This window comes from Pleurodeles waltl, chromosome 11, assembly GCF_031143425.1.
Source record: "Pleurodeles waltl isolate 20211129_DDA chromosome 11, aPleWal1.hap1.20221129, whole genome shotgun sequence".
NCBI lineage: Eukaryota > Metazoa > Chordata > Amphibia > Caudata > Salamandridae > Pleurodeles > Pleurodeles waltl.
Genome location: NC_090450.1, coordinates 914,223,042 through 914,245,790, shown reverse-complemented (window position 1 = coordinate 914,245,790; position 22,749 = coordinate 914,223,042). Strand labels below are relative to the sequence as shown.

Here is a 22,749-nt window from a genome sequence, read left to right as displayed (position 1 = left end):
TGTTCTAATTTGATTAACTGTAGGGACAACCAGTGCTTAATTTGTGCTTGTTGATTTTGGTGGGGAGCATCGGCACTTATGTTAGAGGGCAGGCACTTATTTTTCTTCCTCAAGCATTTACTGCAAACAAAAGCCTCATATGGAAAGAAGGAGGAAAAAAAGAAATCTATAAAGCACCACAAAGGGAGAAAGGGGAAAGCAGGAAGAATGAGCTTACCAGGTAGGGAGTGGCTGTAAATGGATTAAAGAGGCCAGAGATTGCTTAGAATAATGTTGCCTCAGTATTTTGTTCTCGCACATTTAATTGCAGCAGCCGCTTGTTTCAGAGGAGAGCTTTCGGCACGGCACGTTTTTATTTACAAATTAAGCACTGAGGATAACCTATGTCCAACCCCAGATTTGTGTTCTCGGTCTAATCTGATTTGACAAATGCTAACAGTCTGATCTGAGATACGTCTCTGTAGCTCAAGTAATTTCTTTAACAATATGTATTATGCTTCTTGAATGCTTAATTGTGTTGATGCTAATTAGATTAAACTTGTTTCACCGCTTTGTGCAGGCAATGGTGTTGATTTAACTTTATAATTAGATTTTGCGCACAGTTTGTTTTTGGATGAAAAATAAAGCCTTGGAACTTTTATCAATTGGAGTTTTCTTTCCATGGCCACATTGGTCATGGTGTTTAAATTGTTGGGTGGGTCTGAACTAATTGTGTATGGTAAACCCCACTCCTTATTGTGTCAAATGATCCCTTAACCTCAGTGAAGCGTTTTGATTCCTGTGAAGGATGAAAAAATGTGTTTAACAGGTATGTGATTTTCAGGTGGCCCAGAAAAACTTGGAAAAGTACCAGGGCAGAGAATGGTGTTCTGTTAAAGATAGTAATTCACATGTGCTTGGGTATATTTCATCGTGCAGCTAGAAAGATCTTACAGTGCGGTCTGTGGACAAAACATCTACTTCACACTAGCCAAAAACACAAACAACCAAAACATTTGGCAATATTTATTTTTCAGAAAAAATATTCAGCAGCATTTTTCTATCTAGTAATGGCTACCTATGTTAATATACTGTACAATCTTGTTGTCGTCTTTATTGGTCCAAAACCTAACCCTGTCATGAAACATCTGTATTCCATCATCAGAAGCAAACTGATTGCTCAGAGTGTTTTACAAGATGATAACTTGAAAGAAATAAAAGAATATCTTTACAAAATGCTTAGGATTTCAGTATAATTTACCAAAACGTCAGTCCAAGTAGTTTTTTCATATTATTGTATAATATAAGAAGATGAAAAGATCTTAGCTATCTCCTGCACAGCAAGTCACTTGCACCAGGTGCCATGTGATTCCATAAAGTAATTGGTGAAATAACGTGTGGACCGGACTCAACGTCAAAAACTTGTTTAGATGGATGGAGGAGATAGAGGCCCCATGGGGTGGTGCTGCACGTGGCAAAATATAGGCATTTTCTTGGTGGAAGTATTCGGGAAGGGTAGTGGTGCTGAGTGCCACTACCCAGTGCTACATCAGTACCAAGACTTTAAAGAAGGACAGGTCTATTACTTGTGATGCACATGATACTGAGGCCTTTAAATGTGGGTGACAAGAGGACGAATCAACCTCAAGGCCTTGTGGGTGGAGAGTGGGGGATAGACCTCCATAACTCTGTGATGCTGGCTTGATGGTAATGGCTGGTGGCAGGTGTATGGAGATGTGTGAGGAGGGTGAGTAGGCCGCTATGGCGTGCTGCTAGGTGTGGTATTGTTTTGAGACCTCGTGTTAGGGTTAGTTAGAGCAAGTGGTCCTGTGCTGGGTGTTTCATTGACTCAAGGGCTTTTGTTCAGATGACAAAGCCAAACCTAGCTGTGAGATGTCAGGTCTACAACAAGGGCGATGACTCAAGAAGTGGGGCTTATCTGCATACTGGCCTAGGGGGGCATGCCCTTATCTGATGTTTACGTGAACAGTCAGAGAAGCATTGGAAGTCAGTGGTTATAAGATAGTGTTGATGAGGATTGGGAGTGGTAAAAAGAGCCTGCCCCATGGCTTGAAAGATGTAGTAGGTTGAGACCTTCCGTCAACTGATGTTTGAGAATCTGCCACAGCCCCCAGAGAGGTGATGCACCTTGAGCGATCCCGAGGAGAGCCATGAATTTTTCACAAGAAAACAAACCAAGGCTCCGGGGGAAGGAGAAAAAAATGCATCAGACACCAGTGTGGGAGTTGCATTGGTAAAGTGCAAAAATGTATCCGAGACGTTTCCAGTTTCCCTCACAGCCATTTCCATTTCGCATAGCGCACTGAGTTCTTAAGGACGGCTGGAGGAAGAGGCTCCAAGGAGGCAGTGCAAGATACTTAGTGCTGCTCAAAGCTCAGTTTTTAGTTCTCAAATTGACAATATCCAGAATTTAATGTTCAAGTAATATGCCACATGGATCATTGCAAATTTACATCTTTCAGCCTTGATGGGAAATAGCGCCGTCATATCCAATGGGCAAATCGGAGTCCATAATGGGCAATATCAGGACTTCGTCCACAGCATTGCCTTTTGCACCAACTCACAGCATTTCCGCGATCACGAGCCGGTTCCATAGGATTCACTTGAGCCCTGTAAAATAAAAAAGAAAACAAGAACCCTAAGATGTATTGAACCACCTTATAAACAAGAACAAAATGTTGTATTGTTAAATGCAAAATACTTTCAAATATGTCTCATTTAGGAAAATGTAAACCCTCTCTCTTTGGCCCAGGCAGACTCCATGGACTGCAGGACAGAAGGTTGTTCAAGATACTGGATAAATTAGGGTTCCTTAGCCAATCTATCCCACTGGGAGCCAAACACACTGTTCCAAGTAGACAACTGCATCCTCCTGGAATTATTTCATGTGCTTCTCTTTAGAAATCCAGTAACCACATGGGGTTTTAGCCAGTAGGGTGCTTTAAATAGAACTGAAGTGGCCCATTTCTCTTTTTTAAATTCCTGAAAGGAGTGACGCTCTCTGCGAGGATAAGACTTTCTGGATCAGTGTAATATGGTAATTGTATTAAACCATTTTCTACGGGTCCCATTACTTTTACGTTCAAGCCTCCGTGTTCAGGATTTAAAAGTGAGACCGTGAAGGGCTGTGCTCTGGGCTGAGTGGTAAGAAATGGGCGGGCTCCAAGCCCCCGCTTAGTAAAGAAGTGTCTTGCAAGCGATAGCGCATGTGCTGTCTTAGGAGGCACACAAAAAGAGATGGACATTGGGCTTATTTCCAGCTCCAAGATGTTCCGCCCGGAAAGGGCAGGACATCCACGGCTGGAAACAGGATGAAAGGTATGGCATGGGTCAGGGATTGTGTGAAGGGGGTGAAGGGATGAGGAGGCCAAAAGCTTTGGGCAGGAGGGGTAGGTGGGATGACTTGCAAACTTTCCATGGGATTAATGGAAGGTAGATCTCCGAACATGAGGCAGTCCAGGAAGGCATGGAAGACAAGTCAGGCTGTTGATTTTTTTTTGGGGAGGGGGGGGGGGGGGGGGAAGAAGAGTTGATAGAGCGGTATCCTTTCTTTTAAACTTCTCAGTGCTTAGCCTGTTGTGAAACTTTCCTCTTTGCGTTTGACACTGCTAAGATCTTTAACTACCAGTCTGTCACATATCTATTTAGCTATATATATTTTAAAGGATTTTTTTTGATTTGTCTACAACTTTGGTCCCATGGACGATGTGCTCTAAATTTAGCAATTGCTTTGCACAGTTGGCGAACATTCAGCATGCCGAATTTCGTGCAGTACCCTGCACGGGGTATAAAGATATATTTTCCCATTTTAGCTTCTAGAGGAATTTTGCTCACGGCTAAAAAAAAAAAAAAACGAATGAATCGTTTTACGCCAATCATGGCATAAAAGTAAACCTTTACTCAGACGGCGAGCTTTTGTTAGTTTGGTGTAAATCCATTCTGTAGTTTTGAAAAAATTAACCATTGAAGTAGGCGCTGGTAAGCATTTAAAGGTTTAACGGTTTTTTATCCTGGCCATTGAAGTTCAGGCTAAAATAATAAACATCGAAGGCTTGTATTGGTCGAAGTAGCTTTCTTCTCTCATCTATTTTGGGTCCAAAGTCTCAAAGCCCAAAGTACTGGTTGGCTGTCAGAGGTACAGATCCTGCATCCCAAAGAAACAACAACAAAGGCCACATAAGGGGTAGGATGAGCACATCCTTTCCCTCGGCCTTACTGAGGGTACCCACTAAAGGGCACCTATGTTACAGTGTAAAAGAATTGTCTGTGTCCTGCAGATTGTTTACCGAGGTTGGAAATATGGTGCACCAAAGATGCCACCAACAGTCTGCCACCTTGCCCACTAGACTGCAAAGTATGCGTGCCAGCTTTGGTCTATCAAGTCTGTGGCCTGTTTTTTTACGCAGAATACCAGTATCATTTTGGGTGTGCGGAGTTTGCAACCTCAAAAAACAGTCTGCAGACTACTGACAAATTCGGGGACCGCTTAACATTATTTTTTTTAAAGAACTATCTTTTAGCCGCATAAACCCCTGGCACATTTTAGTGGGTTATTCATGCTCAATTGTTTTTTTTAAAGTGATTCAGGTTCATGACCCTGCTCATGAACCCTGTAAGCCCACCAATGAGAGCTGCACTACCCGTGTATCTCGGCAACTAGATCACATTTTAAAGAGCATTCTGCCAACTCCGGTAAGCTCGATCCCCAGGAAAAAAAAATGCAATTTCATTGGCAGCAAGAGGACGAAGCACTATTGTGGAAAAAGCAAGAGACTAGAAGAGCTTTGTGGTTGTGCTTGGGGGAGAGGTTTTTCCCCAGGACAAAGGATGGTAGACACAGCCAGCAAAGTGTGGTTGGACCACCTGCAGCATCAGCAGCAAATGACACACATGAGGAAGTGCTGAGGAGATGGTGTAACAAGAGAAAACAAAAACAACATTTCGCCATTTGGAAGTTCTTTGCTCATTCCTCAGGCGACAATAAACAATGTTTAGAAGCTGATCAGTAACCAATGTGTGCAAAAGTTCAACCCGAGCCATCTGCGTGCCAAGCCACCTCGGGTGTACGCATGGGTAAATGTAGTGCTAGTGGAAGGGGGTCCGGGCTGCATGGAGTGCAAAGTCCAATTCTATAATGTGTGGTAAGCACAATAAGGGGAGCGGCCAGGAAAAGATACAAAAATTCAAAAACGCAATAAGTGAAAAAAAAAAAAAAAAAGAGGCAGTTACTACATTTGGTAAAAAAGTTAACACAACAAATCCCAACATAAACTAAATAAACAGTTTAATTGAGAAACACTGACAAATAAAAGAGCATGCATCTTTTTACTGTGAGGCATGCTTGGATGCCCAGAGGAGACCATAGATCAGGCCGCGTGGCCAATCCTCTCTGTGGGTAGAACGCAGGGTCAGGGCATATGCAGTGTACGGTGAAGGGTGGCTGACTGGCGTGTGGGGTACATGGCCACCAGGTGCTGCAACTAACTCCAGGTGTACACGGCCAAAAGCTGGGTGCCTGCACACAGTTCGATGAAGGGCCTAGCTACTGGTCAGATCCTGTGGCCAATCGATTTGGCTGTTTGCAGCAGCAGATGGCCACCCACAGCGAGTTGGCACAGACTCCGGCCCCAGGCCAGGAGCTCCAGCCAACACCATTCATCCATGCACAGTAGGGGTGGTCAGGGACATTGCCTGGAAAGGATGCGATACACAGGAGATTAATGAAGTTTACCATAAAAACATTAGAAACAGAGTTACGCATCTGGATTAAATGAAAAAAAACTGCTAATAATCTGGCAGTTGCATATCATAATTTGCACAATCCCTTTACATGGAGTATGACATTACTCAAGACTTCATTGATGACATGATTGGTCCTTGTTAAGTAAACGAGTTGTTTTATTTAATATACGATACAAAAATGTTACAATCACAGTTAAGGGATAGGTCGACATTTTGGTGAGAATGAGGCAGAGGGGTTCAGTGAAATGTAAACGGATATGATGGATGATGAGGATGATGTCGGCCAAGGCGGAGAGCATGTAATGAGTCCTGACTATGATATACTTGGCCCAACAACTGCTTTTCAAGCCCCAAGAGAGAGAGAAGTATGAAAATGTTAATGGGGCATATAAAAAATTGGTAAAGGTTTACCGGGATTATGTGTCTATAGGGCTAAATACAATTTGCTGGAATGAGGTGCTGAACTTTCAAGAATCTGGAGCAGGCGACCTGTCTATGTTCTTGAGAGAGAGAACCTGAATCAATGGTGCCCAGACGTTTTCTATGCCTTGAGTCTGTTCAATGGAAAGCACAATCTTTTCCCTGGCAAGAGTATCTTTCGTTTAAGCAGCAACTACCTAAAACCTGTGACCGCCTATTTCAATGTGATGTTACTTTTTTCACTGTGACAGTGGTGACTCTAAGCAGTTTTTCCTTGCGGGATCTATGGAGTGGACCAGCTGATTCCTGCAAGCCCAGTAACGCTGCCCCTGGGTCCCTTGGGTGTTACTCCCAAAGGCCAAATTGATTTACTTTCAAAAAGCTTCGCAGTATCTTAGGACCTGGCTAAAGCAAATAATTTACGGTGAATTATGCTCTGCCTTCTCTTCCGCATGTGTAAGATCTTGCCTTTACCATATTCTAGACAAAATAGCTACTGTGGACAAGGTAGGTGAGCATTTTATAGTACATCGCTCTGTTTATACCTCTCTAGGGAGAGGTACAGGCTTTATCCTACAGCCATTATCAACTTGTGGGAAAAATGTTCCTTTTGAGCTCTCCGTTACGCTTTTGTTTCCAGATGTTTTCTCAGATGGGACAGGGCCCAACAGGAACTTGGACAGATTTGAGATGATCTGTTGGTCATGAGTTCCACCCCTTTGTCATTTTTCAAAAGGAGTGAGGGAGTAGCCCCTTAGCTAATGGGTGCAAGATTCAGAGTCACACTTGCCAAGAGGCTAATCTGTCTCAGGTAGACCATACTGCCTCTTAATGTCAAAGACTTTACCGGACCACTCTGGAATAGAGAGCCTGCCATGACATCTACCCAACTGCCACCCCTGAAAATCTTGTCTACCCAGAGCCAGGGGGAAGTCTGAATTGAAGCAAATAGGGTAAACAATGAGGGGTGGGTCAAAGCCATGCACACGGTCACTATCTCAAACCACCAATGTGGTATCAGGACCTACAGCTGAGAGTAAATACACATTTAATATGGTCCCAACAAGCGGTTGCAGTCTCAGAGGAGTGCAGAACCCAATCACAGTTTTGGGATTACAGGCCTTGAAAAAAAATCATAAAAATTGTGCTAGATCTGCTTGAATAATCTAGTCGAATTGACTGTAATGTATTTGACCCGAAAATGGTTTAAATTGTGTGATCCTAGGCAAATACTGTATTTTACAGTTGCCTTTTTCTTCCTTCTCACATATAAGTGCACCTTCAAATATGTGATTTCAGCATTTCTGCTGTAAAAAAAATCCTCGTCTGATTAAATACACTAAACGTTTGCTCCATGTATAATAAATCTAGCCCACATATAGGGTACACATGATCCATGCATGACTTGCCTTAGTTTAGTAATAGCTTTGCCATCAGGGCAGGAGTGTTTCTCAGGGCAGGAGTGTTTCTCAGCTTATGTTTAAACACTCACTTTAAATAAATATACTACTAAAGCATGATGAGGTAAGCACAGTCGTTTACAGACCGTGAATTTCCAAGAAATGTCCAAAAACCTTCCCACTAACCTGCAGCTTTACTTGTAAAACTATATAGTGTATTAACAATAATCTGTGAAAATGGGTTTTCAGAAAACATTTATCATTTGCACATCACTAAGGAAAGTGTTCTGGCTTTTTTTCATCCTATTAAAATATTTTTTTCATCACATAGAAGTACAAAAAATTGTCTTTCACAGCTACTGAAATGTATTTTGAAATGTTTACAAGGTTGACTTAGTTAGGAAAAAACGGATACCAAAATCCTTTAATTTGACGTAGGTCAGACAGTTCACCTTACAAAATCCTGAAACTCAGCAGTCGCAAGGAAAAGTATGTGAATTGCAGGAAGACAAACTGACTTTTGACCTCTGTCTCTGAACACAGAGCAAATGTGACAAGAATAAGATTTAAAGGCATCTTAATTGCTAATTCAGTTTCTGACTGAATAGAACATCTCTTTGTCAACTGGCCAGGAGGGCCAAGTGGAATCTAAAAATAGCTCGACCTCATAAAATAAAACTCTCCATAGGGAGTGGTCTAGTAGATTTTTTGAGCCCCAGGTTATATCTTCCAGAGTGATGGGTGCATGCTCAGTTAAAACTTGAAGAGGCAGGTGAGTAGGGAATGCTGTGCTCCTTGTATACAAGGAAACAAAAAGGTGATGGGTGAATTGCCTGAATTACTCTCAGCCACTGGTAAATACTCAGCCGCAATCCAGACCATTGTTTTTTTGCCCACTATGCCACCTTCGATAGGAACCAATATGCAAATCAGCCTTGGTTGTCTTCCAGTAAGAGTCTGGCCTGAACTGCCAAACCAGGCCACCTCTGAAGTAGAATACATGCAACCCAGACCATTTGTGGGCCTCGTTAGTTGTATGCAGCGCAAGTCCAGCACCGTGAGCACATGATCCACGTCTGGACATAATTGGCACTTAAAAATAAGCATTTGCAATGCAACGGGTCTTGCGTTTTCTCGAGTTACAGCAATTAGCATTGTAAATTCCGAACTGGACTTTTCTTGCCACAAAGTTAAAATGAAAAGAGAGAGAAAGAGAGAGAAAGAGAGAGAAAGAGAGAGAAAGAGAGAGAAAGAGAGAGAAAGAGAGAGAAAGAGAGAGAAAGAGAGAGAAAGAGAGAGAAAGAGAGAGAAGAGAGAGAAAGAGAGACTCTGCAATGCGACGCAAAGACATATAGTGTTTATTTAGTAAAATAAGCTTATTTTAGGAGCCTTTGTCTAGTACAATAAGTTTATTTTAGGCGCAGGGTAAAGGGCAGCACTGGAATAAAGCCAAAACAAATGTCAGCTTTTGGGGGAGGAACAGAATGCTGCAATAAAACGCATGCAGCTACCAGCCTAAACAGCAGTGAAAGGGGGCCACCAAAGAAATGTAAAAAAAAGTCTGTCACAGCAACAGATAAAGAAACCAAAGTGGAAGAATACAGTAATAAGTCACTGCTCTGAAACAGAAAAATGAGGGGGTGGGGGAGGGGATGAACTGACCACTACACTAGTGAGCAAGTATTTTTAAAGGACACACTAACTTGACAAACAAATTTGCTTTAACCCACAGTATATGTATACTTAAAGTATACACCAGGTCAAACGCCAACGCTCAACCTAAAAATGGACTATGGCCCAGAGTAATTACCAGTGGCTGAGATTAATTCATGCAATCCACCCATCAGGTTTTTGGGGTTTTTAGTAGTCAGTGCTTCATGAATGATAAAGAATTCATAGGAAGAAAAAAAACTGTCACGTTTTCAGAGAATGATCTTGAAAAAGGGTAAAAATTGCCAACAAACTCCTTGTTCAGCACTTAACAGAAATCAGTCTCTGAGGTTGGAAGAACAGTCTTTGTATAAACTGTATGCAAAGTTGCCAAACTTTGCACACCCCTGGGCTATGGCATGAATATGTTTTGTCTCTGCTCATGATGGGGGTAGGACCTTGTCTGCATTCTGCTGCAGGCCTGTGTGACTGACACAAGTACACTCCTCCACTTGTTGAAGATAGTAATACACACACACAAAATACTAAATATAATCTACCATATCACAAGACTTTGCTACGCAGTCAGGAGTTGCCAAATAAATAATCACAACTGTAAATTATTAAGTCAAGATCTCTGGCCAAACATTTTCTAAAGGCAAAATCCATCCTGCTTCAGTTGTCACACATCTCACTCTCCAACAACGGGCATAGTGGTTTTTACCCTAGAGTTATTGCACTAATATACAGAGGGGTCTACTATATTGTGTGAGCACTAGGAGGAGTTTTAATGAGCCATAGGTGGGAAATGTGTAGATAGGTAGCTGACAAAGTGGACTTTTTCACCTTAATGTTCCAAATGACATGACAGCCAACTCGAGTGCCATTCTCCTCCTCTTTCTAATGTGGCTTGGAACCCCTCAGAGGGAAACAACCTTGTTTGACAACTACCCATCTATATGTGCTGTTAGCTAGTTCATGATTTGTAATTATCTGTAGTCCCTTTTGAGTGTGTTAAGATGTTTTGTGTTTTTCCATCAATTTGGACAGGCCTGCCTCTTCAGTCAGCCATCAAATGACTAATACTTACTGCACATGGCTATTGGGTAAATCCCCGAATTACTGTATCATATCGCCCATTGCAATTCACAGTATCATATCCTGATGCCTGTAACACGGAGAGCCGTCCAATCCTCTACTTGGTAAATTAAAAAACACAACCGCAAACTTGCATAAATCATGATATGCAAAACACAGTCTGGTCTACACTCTTACTCTCCTGGTTGGTAATTCATCACTCCTTTGTTCTAATTATTTGTTGGAAGATTATATCCAGTGGTGTTGCCATACCTATGTGCCCACACAAGTGGGAAGACAAGGGCGAAAACTTTACATGAACATTTAACACAAGAGTCGTGAGTTCATCACACTCATCCACAGTAGATCAGCCCCTTGCATTGTGCACTGCACATTAGCTTTTTTGTTGTGCATAGATGCCTAACTGCTACGAAGTGAACAAAATGTTCCTTACCAATTCGTAATCATCCACATATTTGTATTTTTTCTCCCTGTAGTAGTTTTTCTTCTTCATGAAGTAGAGGACAATTATATCGCACAGGACGGTAGCCTAGAAATAAAATTGAAAGCTCAACTGAGATCTTAATCATGTCCATGTTTAACACCACAAGGCTCTTAAAGACTGTGCCCACTCTGAACATTTTTGTTTTTAGTTTGACACGGAGTAAATATTCAGTTCTTATCACTCACCACCCCGAACAGAGCCAACCCGGAGCCAATGTTGATCATGGTCGGAATTATGTCAAATTTTCCAGCCTGTAAGAAGTAGACACAGGGGTGATCACTGGACAAGAAAACACATTGCAGAATACACCACAGAAACAGCCATACACCTTACCCGGGGAAAACAGAGTTAGCACCTCGGAGTTTAAGAATGTAGTCAAGGTGCTCACCAGAGTAGAGCATATCAGCACAGCAAAAGCAAACTAAGCAGGCGCTCCACAAAAATATTGTTGAAAATATGGGTTATAAACCACACACTCTCCTCTCAAATCTTAATATTTTTTTTTTAATGTATTAGGGTATTTATAAGGCACAGTCCTAACCCCAAAGGCTGAAAGAGAACTGAATATAACAACACAATATGCTGCCAACATGTGAGGATAAAGAGATGTGCAGAAATGTTTATATTCATCTAGTGCTAAAGTTGGGAATAGGAAGTTATCTAGTGTTCTATACGTTCATAGGATATTCTACTTCTCACCACTGCAAATGTTAATGATTAATTTACAATGTTCATTACATGGGCTGGATAGCATGTAGGAGTGACAAACCCTTGATAACAGACCAGCTGTAGTGCTGACCTAGCTCACTAGGCACTTGCTTAGGGATGCTTAAGCAATAATTTGCTCTCAAATGAAGTGGGATATGATACTATAATATGGGACCCTAAATGGAAAATCTCTGGTCCACATGGGATCTAGCGATAAACCTGATAACCTATAAGAAAAAGTACCACTTGCGACAGAGCAGTCTGGTATGTGTGTGAATAAAGTAATTTCACCCAGAGTCCCTTACAGCAGATATGCTAATATTCTAATGATATGCCTATACATACTAATGAGAAATAATGACAAACTAAACTAATAACTGAAAATAATGTGTAATGAGTAAAACTTACCCACGGGGAGTGGGCACCATGAATGTTAACACGTACTAAAATAATGTGAAATATAAAAATGTTGTATTAATATGCCATAATTGGTGATATAATGAAAATGTCACTTACCCAGTGTACATCTGTTCGTGGCATCAGTCGCAGTAGATTCGCATGTTCTGCAATAGCTCGCCATCTGGTGTTGGGCCGGAGTGTTACAAGTTGTTTTTCTTCGAAGAAGTCTTTCGAGTCACGGGACCGAGTGACTCCTCCTTTTGTCTCCATTGCGCATGGGCGTCGACTCCATCTTCGATTGTTTTTCCCCGCAGAGGGTGAGGTAGGAGTTGAATTGTAGTAATAGTGCCCATGCAATGGAGTGACTAAGTATGCACTTATTTAAGGTTGAGATGATACATATATAAATAATTGAAGGTAACTTCCAAACTGCTACAGGCTCCCGGGGAGGCGGGTGGGCACATGCGAATCTACTGCGACTGATGCCACGAACAGATGTACACTGGGTAAGTGACATTTTCAGTTCGATGGCATCTGTCGCTGTAGATACGCATGTTCTGCAATAGACTAGTAAGCAGTTATTTCCCCAAAAGCGGTCGATCAGCCTGTAGGAGTGGAAGTAGTCTGAAATAATGTCCTTAATACAGCTTGACCTACTGTGGCTTGTTGTGCGGATAACACGTCTACACAGTAATGCTTGGTGAATGTGTGAGGCGTAGACCATGTGGCTGCCTTACATATTTCTTGCATTGGGATGTTTCCTAGAAAGGCCATGGTAGCACCTTTCTTTCTGGTTGAGTGTGCCCTTGGTGTAATGGGCAGCTGTCGTTTAGCTTTAAGGTAGCAGATTTGGATGCATTTAACTATCCATCTGGCTATACCTTGTTTTGAAATTGGGTTTCCTGCATGAGGTTTTTGAAATGCAATAAAGAGTTGTTTAGTCTTTCTGATGTTCTTTGTTCTGTCAATGTAATACATTAATGCTCTTTTGACATCTAATGTATGTAGTGCCCTTTCAGCTACGGTATCTGGCTGTGGAAAGAACACCGGAAGTTCCACTGTTTGATTTAGATGGAACGGTGAAATAACCTTTGGCAAAAATTTAGGATTGGTCCTTAGGACGACTTTATTTTTGTGTAGTTGTATAAAAGGTTCCTGTATAGTAAACGCCTGAATCTCGCTTACTCTTCTCAGGGAAGTAATGGCGATGAGAAATGCCACCTTCCAGGTTAGGAACTGTATGTCGCAGGAGTGCATGGGTTCAAAAGGTGGACCCATAAGTCTAGTTAGGACAACATTTAGGTTCCATGAAGGAACAGGTAGTGTTCTTGGTGGTATAATTCTCCTAAGGCCCTCCATGAATGCTTTAATGACTGGTATTCTATATAGGGAAGTTGAATAGGTAGTTTGCAGGTATGCAGATATTGCTGCAAGGTGAATCTTAATGGAAGAGAAAGCTAGGTTAGATTTTTGTAAGTGAAGCAAGTAACCCACTACATGTTCTGGAGTTGTGTGTAATGGTTGTATTTGATTAATATGGCAGTAGCAAACAAACCTCTTCCATTTACTTGCATAGCAGTGCCTGGTGGATGGCCTTCTTGCTTGTTTTATGACTTCCATACATTCTTGGGTAAGTTGTAAGTGCCCGAATTCTAGGATTTCAGGAGCCAGATTGCTAGATTCAGCGATGCTGGATCTGGGTGTCTGATCTTTTGGTTGTGCTGTGTCAACAGATCTGGCCTGTTGGGCAATTTGATGCAGGGTACCACTGATAGGTCTAGCAGCGTTGTGTACCAGGGTTGCCTTGCCCAAGTTGGTGCTATCAATATGAGTTTGAGTTTGCTTTGACTGAGTTTGTTTACCAGGTAAGGAAGGAGAGGGAGAGGAGGAAAAGCGTAAGCAAATATCCCTGACCAGTTCATCCATAGGGCATTGCCTTGGGATTGTTTGTGTGGGTATCTGGATGCAAAGTTTTGGCATTTTGCGTTCTCCCTTGTCGCAAACAAGTCTATCTGAGGTGTTCCCCAGAGTTTGAAATAAGTGTTCAGTATTTGGGGGTGAATTTCCCATTCGTGGACCTGTTGGTGATCTCGAGAGAGATTGTCTGCGAGTTGATTTTGTATCCCTGGTATAAACTGTGCAATTAGGCGAATTTGGTTGTGAATTGCCCAATGCCAAATTTTTTGTGCTAACAGGCTTAACTGCGTGGAGTGCGTCCCTCCCTGCTTGTTTAGATAATACATTGTTGTCATGTTGTCTGTTTTGACGAGAATGTATTTGTGAACTATTATTGGTTGGAAAGCTTTTAGTGCTTGAAAAACTGCAAGAAGTTCTAGGTGATTGATATGCAGTTTTGTTTGATGTACGTTCCATTGTCCTTGTATGCTGTGTTGATCGAGGTGTGCTCCCCACCCTGTCATGGAAGCATCTGTTGTTATTACGTATTGTGGCACTGGGTCTTGGAAAGGCCGCCCCTTGTTTAAATTTATGTTGTTCCACCACAGAAGCGAGAGGTAAGTTTGGCGGTCTATTAACACCAGATCTAGAAGGTGACCCTGTGCTTGAGACCACTGTGATGCTAGGCATTGTTGTAAGGGCCTCATGTGCAGTCTTGCGTTTGGGACAATGGCTATGCATGATGACATCATGCCTAGGAGTTGTAATACCATCTTTGCTTGTATCTTTTGTGTTGGATACATGCGTTGTATGATGGTGTTGAAATTTTGAATTCTTTGTGGACTTGGAGTGGCTACTCCTTATGATGTGTCTATTATGGCTCCCAGGTATTGTTGTACCTTGCGTGGCAGAATTTTGGATTTTGTGAAATTGACGGTGAACCCTAGTTTGAAGAGGGTTTGTATGATATGATTCGTGTGATTTGAGCACTCTATTAACGAATGGGCCTTGATTAGCCAGTCGTCTAGATATGGGAACACATGTATTTGCTGTCTTCTGATGTGTGCAGCGACTACCGCTAGACATTTGGTAAAGACTCTTGGTGCGGTTGTTAATCCGAAAGGCAGTACCTTGAATTGGTAATGTATTCCTTTGAATACAAACCTTAGGTATTTCCTGTGCGATGGGTGTATTGGTATATGGAAATAAGCATCCTTGAGGTCTAAAGTTGCCATGTAGTCGTGCAGCTTTAGCAATGGCAATACTTCTTGTAGTGTGACCATGTGGAAGTGGTCTGATTTGATGAAAGTGTTGACTACTCTGAGGTCTAGGATTGGTCTCAGTGTTTTGTCCTTCTTTGGTATCAGAAAGTACAGTGAGTAAACTCCTGTGTTTATTTGTGTGTTTGGCACTAATTCGATTGCATTCTTTTGCAATAGTGCCTGCACTTCTATCTCTAGGAGATTGGAATGGTGTGTTGTTAAATTTTGTGCTTTTGGTGGTATGTTTGGAGGGAACTGTAGAAATTCTATGCAGTAACCATGTTGGATAATTGCTAGAACCCAAGTGTCTGTAGTGATTTTCTCCCATGCTCTGTAATAATGACCTATTCGTCCCCCCACTGGTGTTGTGTGGAGGGGGTGAGTGACATGTGAGTCACTGTTTAGTAGTAGGGGTTTTGGGGCTTTGGAATCTTCCTCTATTTCTAGGGAATTGCCCTCCTCTATATTGTCCCCGAAAACCTCCTCTATACTGTCCTTGGTAACTGGACGGTGTGGCTTGTGAGGTGCTGGCTTGTGTGCTTTGACCCCGAAACCCCCCTCGAAAGGGCGTTTTACGGAATGAGCTGTAATTCCCTCTGCTCTGCGGGGAGTAGAGTGCGCCCATGGCTTTGGCAGTGTCCGTATCTTTTTTGAGTTTCTCAATTGCTGTGTCCACTTCTGGACCGAACAGTTCTTTTTCATTAAAAGGCATATTGAGAACTGCTTGTTGAATCTCTGGTTTAAATCCAGACGTTCGGAGCCATGCATGCCTTCTGATAGTTATAGATGTATTAATTGTCCGTGCAGCTGTATCTGCAGCGTCCATGGAGGAGCGGATCTGGTTGTTGGAGATGGCCTGTCCCTCCTCAACCAATTGTTTTGCCCTATTTTGGAAGTCTTTGGGCAGATGTTCAATGAGATGTTGCATCTCGTCCCAGTGGGCTCTGTCATAGCGCGCAAGTAGTGCCTGGGAGTTCGCGATGCGCCACTGGTTTGCAGCTTGTGCTGCGACTCTCTTACCAGCTGCATCAAACTTGCGGCTTTCTTTATCTGGGGGTGGTGCATCTCCAGATGTGTGAGAGTTGGCCCTTTTTCTAGCTGCTCCTACAACAACAGAGTCTGGTGGCAGCTGTGTTGTGATGAAAGCCGGGTCCGTAGGAGGCGGCTTATACTTTTTTTCCACCCTTGGTGTGATTGCCCTACTTTTGACCGGGTCCTTAAATATGTCTTTTGCGTGCCGGAGCATACCAGGGAGCATAGGCAGGCTTTGGTAGGAGCTGTGGGTGGAGGAGAGTGTGTTGAACAAGAAATCATCCTCGACCTGTTCTGAGTGGAGGCTTACGTTGTGAAATTGTGCTGCTCTAGCCACCACCTGAGAGTACGCGGTGCTGTCTTCTGGTGGAGATGGTTTTGTAGGGTATGCCTCTGGGCTGTTATCTGACACTGGGGCGTCGTATAGGTCCCATGCGTCCTGGTCTTGGTCACCCTGGCTCATGGTGGTGTGAGCTGGGGAGTGTGATGGCGTTTGTGCTGGTGAAACGTTAATCACGGGCGGAGGAGAGGGTGGTGGTGTAACTCTTTTCACCACTTTTGGTTGTGGTGCTTGTTCCGTCTGGAACTCCAACCTTCTTTCTCCTAATGGGGGGAAGGGTGCTTATTTTCCCTGTCCCCTGCTGAATGAAGATACGCTTTTGCGTATGGTCCGCATCAGTTGCTTGTAGCTCTTCCTCAAACCTATGCTTCTGCATTTGGGAGGTTAGCGAGTGCTCTTCTGTATAAGAGCCTGAAGCTGGGTCGCTTGCAGTTTGTTTCGGCATCGAAACTTTGTCTGCGTGTTTTTTCGGCTCCGAGGTGACTTTTTTCCTTTTCGGGGCCGAAACCTCTCGGCGTCGATCTGTTTCGGTGCCGCTGTCTCGGCGTCGAGCCGTGTCCACACCGGCATCTCGGTGTCGAGGCTTGTCTCCAGCACTTTCTCGGTCCCGAGAAGGCTGCGTGCCGGTGTCTCGACCGGAGTCGGACGATCTCGGCACCGTTTGGGCCTTTTTCGGTGCCGACGGTCGGTCACCGATTTTATGGGTTGAGCCATGGCCTGGTGGCAGTGGCGTCCCCTGGGCCTTGTAAATGTTTCTTTGTGTGGTTTTCGACGTCTTACTCACGGTTTGTGTATCGTCGAATCCTTCGGAGTCTGAGTCTTGGATCGAGAAGGTACCTTCCTCTTCCTCGAACTCCCGTCGGGCTGTCGGTGCGGACGCCATTTGAAGTCTTCTGGCTCGACGGTCTCGGAGTGTTTTTCGGGACCGGAACGCACGACAGGCCTCGCAGGTGTCTTCGCTGTGCTCAGGTGACAGGCACAGGTTGCAGACCAAGTGTTGGTCTGTGTAGGGGTATTTATTGTGGCATTTGGGGCAGAAACGGAAAGGGGTCCGTTCCATCGGCGTTCCTCAGCACGCGGTCGGGCCGACCAGGCCCCGACGGAGGATCGAAAAACTACCCCGAAGGGCACCGGAGCTCTTCAATCTTCGATGCGGTGTTGAATGTAAGTACGCCGATCCCGAACGCAACAATACCGACGAAAATCTTCCGAAATTAACTATTTTTTCTGTTCCGAAACTCGGAGCGACAGGAACACGTCCGAACCCGATGGCGGAAAAAAAACAATCGAAGATGGAGTCGACGCCCATGCGCAATGGAGACAAAAGGAGGAGTCACTCGGTCCCGTGACTCGAAAGACTTCTTCGAAGAAAAACAACTTGTAACACTCCGGCCCAACACCAGATGGCGAGCTATTGCAGAACATGCGTATCTACAGCGACAGATGCCATCGAACTCTATGTTTTATGATGCTTCGAATCCTTAACTTAGTCAAACTAGAGGCCTGGTAGGTGCTGAGCTGCTGAGGACTGGAACTAGAGAAAAGGACCTTGAATTGTACAGAGTTCAGATGGGCTCTGCTAGAATTTTTTGCAATGTACCAGCGGACAGGAGACGCGCAGAACAAATTGATACAATTATGTGTAGAGTAGGCTAAATGTACTTTCCCAGGACTTGAACAATGGAAGCACTGACTAAAAGGCTGTGGGCAACAAATTCGTTACCTGAAGAGCAGGATGAGGTTCTCATCGACAGGAGGACCAATCATGTTAATGGAACTTGATGCTTGAACCAACGCAAACAAGTAGTATTGATGCTTGAACCAACGCAAACAAGTAGTACACAAAACTATATGTTAGAATCATAACCCCCGATGAGGTTGATCAATTAGCAATTTGTGGGACGGACTTAGAGACCCTAGTAAATAGTTGTGACACTGGAAGAGAAAAGAGAGTGGAGAGGTGAAAGTAGATGACGTCGGAAGACGCTGTCTGAAGTGCTGATAATTGGGCTTACTCTCTGTAAGCCTGATACTTGCTGATGACTGATGACCTGGAGACGAAGACTGACTCGTTGCTGATCTATCTTGGATAGGTAGCTATAAAATGTAGACTGACTAATGTGTGCTTTTCCTTCTAGGTACCAATTGCACCGTTTTAAAATGTTTTTCTCTCTTAGATAGATTTTTCCAAATTAACGTTTTTTGACTAAATTGTTTTCGCATGAAGACCCACATGCTGATGCTAATTTGAGATAGGTAGGCTGACAAGGGTGACAATGGTGATGGAAGATTGACTGAGTTGCATTGCTAATTATTCAATGTTAAAGGATTTGCTGACTTATTTTGATGATTGCTTTCGCTTATCAATAACACTTGGTGAAATTGTTGCTCATGATGCTAATAAAGGTTGATTAAAAATAAAGTCAAAATAAAGGTTTTGATTAGAATTGTAACTAATAGGGAATAAAAACGATTAACCTTTGACAGTGATGGTATTTTTCATGTTAGATAAAGTTTTTTATGGTGTTTACTTGCCGATTATTATGTTTATTGATGTTCCATTGGTTACCGCTTAACTAGGATACCCTATGCGATCCAAAAGTTATCGACCTATACGCGTCCCCTTGTAAGTTTACTTACTAAGGACAAGGTGCGCTAGCACTGTGTAGGTTTCTAGCTTTACCCTTAAGCCTGCGGGAGTCTGTCATAGGTACAAGACCTTCCCTGGTAATCTGAAAATGGAAAGTGAATAGACTGCAGAAGGGAACACTACATGCGGCCCCAGGAGCTTCTGTTCTGAGAACATGTTTTCCTGTAATGGGCATCAGAAAGACACTGGTGCCGTCTTGTGTTGGATCCCATTAAAGAATCCGTATAAGAATAAGGGTTAGGCAGGGCCAGAGTTCACTTGGGTGTTGTGGGCCAAGTGAACACTTAAAATCTTGGAGAGTACATGCTGGGCCTCTTAAATTCCAGGTTCTGAGGACTATTACTACTGGGTGGTATTGCAGATTGCGCTTCGGTACCCAGGCAGATCTCTTGGGCGCTGGGCACACTTCTGAGATTCTCCATGCCAGGAATATGAAGGGTTACTTGTGTACTTATTGAAGTACTGCGATCTATTTTATTTGTAAGCTTTTCTATACTGCATGTTTTCTTATACATAGCAAAAACTTTGGTTACGGTATTTTTTTTTTTTTTAGGTCAGTGCCTTTATCAATACCATGAGACAGCTTGCATTCTGACTGTTACCCTGCAAAGGTCCAATTTACTTGTCAAAGCTTCTCTCCAGGTACCAAGGTACATGGCTTGGAAGCTACCATGATTCAGTAAGGTGCAAGCCCAGTAGTGTTGATCAACGTCGCTTCTGGCCCGCCCCTACCAAGATTTTTTGGGGAGGGGATACTGGTGAATTGCAGTTCCGATTCTGAGACGCAGCGAAGTGCTGAAGAGAGTTAGAGGGATAGGTACAGCAGTGGTGGTTAGTTCTTGTTATCCAGTAGGCTGAGTCTATACTATTTGGGGAGCTACAAAGTTGACAGGTTTAGATCTGCACATATACATATGAGGTGGATGCAACAGAGGGAGCGGAAGGAGGAAAGGCATGAAGCAAGATAGGGGGTGTGGTCTAGACAATAAGGTATTGTGCAAAAGGTTTGGCAAAGAAAGAACTGCACCTACCGTTCCAAAAACAAGGACATCAAAGCGAATTCCATATGCTTTTATCAGCGTCCTCGATTCCTGGCCAGAGGCATCTTTATAGTACTTTGCAAATCTAAAAACGTGAACGGCAAGATTAGCTGTGAGACCCATATTTGTTTTTCTAAATGAAAATGGCACAAAGGCTGCAAAATAATAGGGGTGCTTCTGGGTAACAGGTCATTGAGGAGTCATGAGAAAATGCAACTTACGATTAACTGATTGGAAAGAATAAACAGAGGAACAGGAAAGATAATGGACCAGTGGAAGGGCTGATGGGTCCAGTGGAAGAGTTAATGGGACACTGAATGAGTTGATGTGGCCACTTAAATGATTAACAGGATCACAGAAAAGGTTGATGGTGTCTCTAGATGGGTTAATGGAAGGGTTATGGTGTCAGAACCCATTTAGAAGCCACAGGTCAGACAGGCACGACTGGGCTCCAAGTTCCTGCGATGGCCCTGCACTCTACCAAATACAACCTTTCTCCACCCCTGTCTCACAGTAGCGAGCAGTCACAGGCTTCTTAGGGAGAGCTCAGAACTCAACAATTAAACAGCAAACACAATAACGTAATGCAGTGGTTCCCAACCTTTTGACTTCTGTGGACCCCCACTTTATAAGTACTGGAACACGGCGATCCCCACTGAATCATTATTGGAATCCGGGGATCCCCCGATCACCCCCCCCACCCCACCCCCCACACCAGTGAAGCTGGGGAACGAATCTGTTAATATTAAATCAATTTTCTAAGCAGCCACGGATCCCCTGAGGAAGCTTACCGGAACCCTATGGGTCCCCGGGCCACAGGTTGGGAACCAATGATGTAATGTCTATCCCAATGCTTTTCTTTTACATAAAAGGAAAGTACTTTAATCACACAACAGAGTTAAATACTACTACACAAGTCAGTGAACATAACAAATGGTTACAAACCAAGTTGTGTTAAACAGTGAGGTGCTTCATCCCCTTCCTTACAGTATGTCCCTACAGTCCCCCAACATTCCAACATCAGTCAAATACTCTTGCAGGTCAAATGTGAAGTTCAGTTCAATATATTTTTACTCCTCTGGCAAAAAGGCTTGGTGGGCACAGCACACTTTGTCTGCATGTGTTTAGTATCTTGTCCCTGGTGCAGACTAAAACCAGAGTTTTACCTTCTAGTTATTGTTGCAGTTTGGGCTGTGTGGTGGAGGTAGTCTAAGTTACCACCCCCAGAGTAGCTGCGCCTCTCCTGAACGCGCCTTGCCTGAACCCTCACTAGGGGCAGAGTTTGCTGGGTCGCTCAATGAGGCAGATCTGCAGGACCGCATTCATCCTCAGTGGATTCGGACTTCTCGTGCTCCAAAAACGAGCATCCAAAACATGGACACAATGAAGAGTGAGATCTATGCAAACAGTTGTCATTAGCCTTCCGGAAACAATAATCAAGGATAGACCCAAAGGTGCAGCCCATGTCTAAAAACTGTCTGAAGTTGAATAAACTGTAGCCCAACACCCCCCCCCCCCACTTGTACCATCTAACAAATGGCAGTGCTAAGGAAGAACTAATTAAACAGCACTTTGCTAATAAGGTTGTCAATTTCTAAACGTAGACCCTTCTTCATCCCCCCAGCTAAAGGAATGCAGGTAACACACAAACACTGCAAACAGAGCAACATAATATTACCATACAAGGGCTAAGCGTAGAAGCTCTGTTTGTGTTCCGACAGCAGGACATGCCTGTGGAAAAGTTAACTTTAGTGCTCACTCAGAATATCTTATTTCAAGTAAGTAGTAACGTCACAGAGTTCTGATTCTAAGTTCTGCAGGATTTAAGGGCTCTCTGACTGACCCCTCCATGGCTTCACCAGCTGGAGAGCGCCCTTTCAGCATCAGACGGTTCTCCAGGTGGCACCTGCCTGCCCCGCCTACAGCTACGTCTTAATTGCTGGTGGAGCTGCAGCCCCTAATGGCCACGATGCTTTCACTAATGCCTCTGTCCGGACTGAGGTTATAGGGACCAGCACCTATTGTCCTGATCTCTGGATCACCTGTAACTGCTCTTGCTTGCCCCCCCACCCCCCACCCGAGCAACTAAAACGAAGAGTGCAAGACCCGTACTGAAGGATGCACTCCTCTCAAGTTATCCCGGGTTAAGAATAAGCAGTGCACATAGTCTCCTTTTTCAGTGCATTCTGGAATTTGTAGTTCTGTTTTTATAAAGACAAAACGAAAGTCCCAGAATTGAAAGATGACTTGAATAAATACTCACGTCTGACTTGGGAGATCAGAAGCTCTTTCCTGGGGTGAAAGTACAACTCAATATGAAGGATAATATAACCCAAAAACACATTAAATAGGATATTGCAAGGCAACTTGAAGATCTGGGACCTCAGAAAAGGACAGGCCCTAAGGCCTCAAGGCTTTATTTGGCCATAGAACTTGTGGGTTTGCAATATGCTTACAAAATACCATAGAGGGTACACTATCCCACATAAAGTCTTTCTTTTAAATGAACTGCTGTGCTCTATCCAACATGCTAAAAGAACGAGTTACTTACCTTCGGTAACGACTTTTCTGGTGGATACATTAGCTACCTGTGGATTCCTCACCTCATGAATACTCCCATGGCGCCAG

At 43.5% G+C, this 22,749-nt stretch overlaps 1 protein-coding gene across 3 annotated transcripts in view; it reads right to left on the bottom strand.

The window, feature by feature from the left end:
• Positions 1–990: 990 nt before the first annotated feature.
• The window catches only part of P2RX4 (purinergic receptor P2X 4), a 171,348-nt gene continuing 149,589 nt past the window's right edge, over positions 991–22,749 (bottom strand). For all 3 annotated transcript variants that reach the window (XM_069214891.1, XM_069214890.1, XM_069214892.1), the window contains exons 9-12: positions 20,113–20,206; positions 10,980–11,045; positions 10,744–10,839; positions 991–2,610 (exon numbers count right to left, since the gene is read on the bottom strand). In XM_069214891.1, the coding sequence (XP_069070992.1) occupies positions 2,578–2,610; positions 10,744–10,839; positions 10,980–11,045; positions 20,113–20,206 (289 nt within the window). In that variant the 3' untranslated portion in view covers positions 991–2,577. The remainder of the gene's footprint in view (positions 2,611–10,743; positions 10,840–10,979; positions 11,046–20,112; positions 20,207–22,749) is intronic.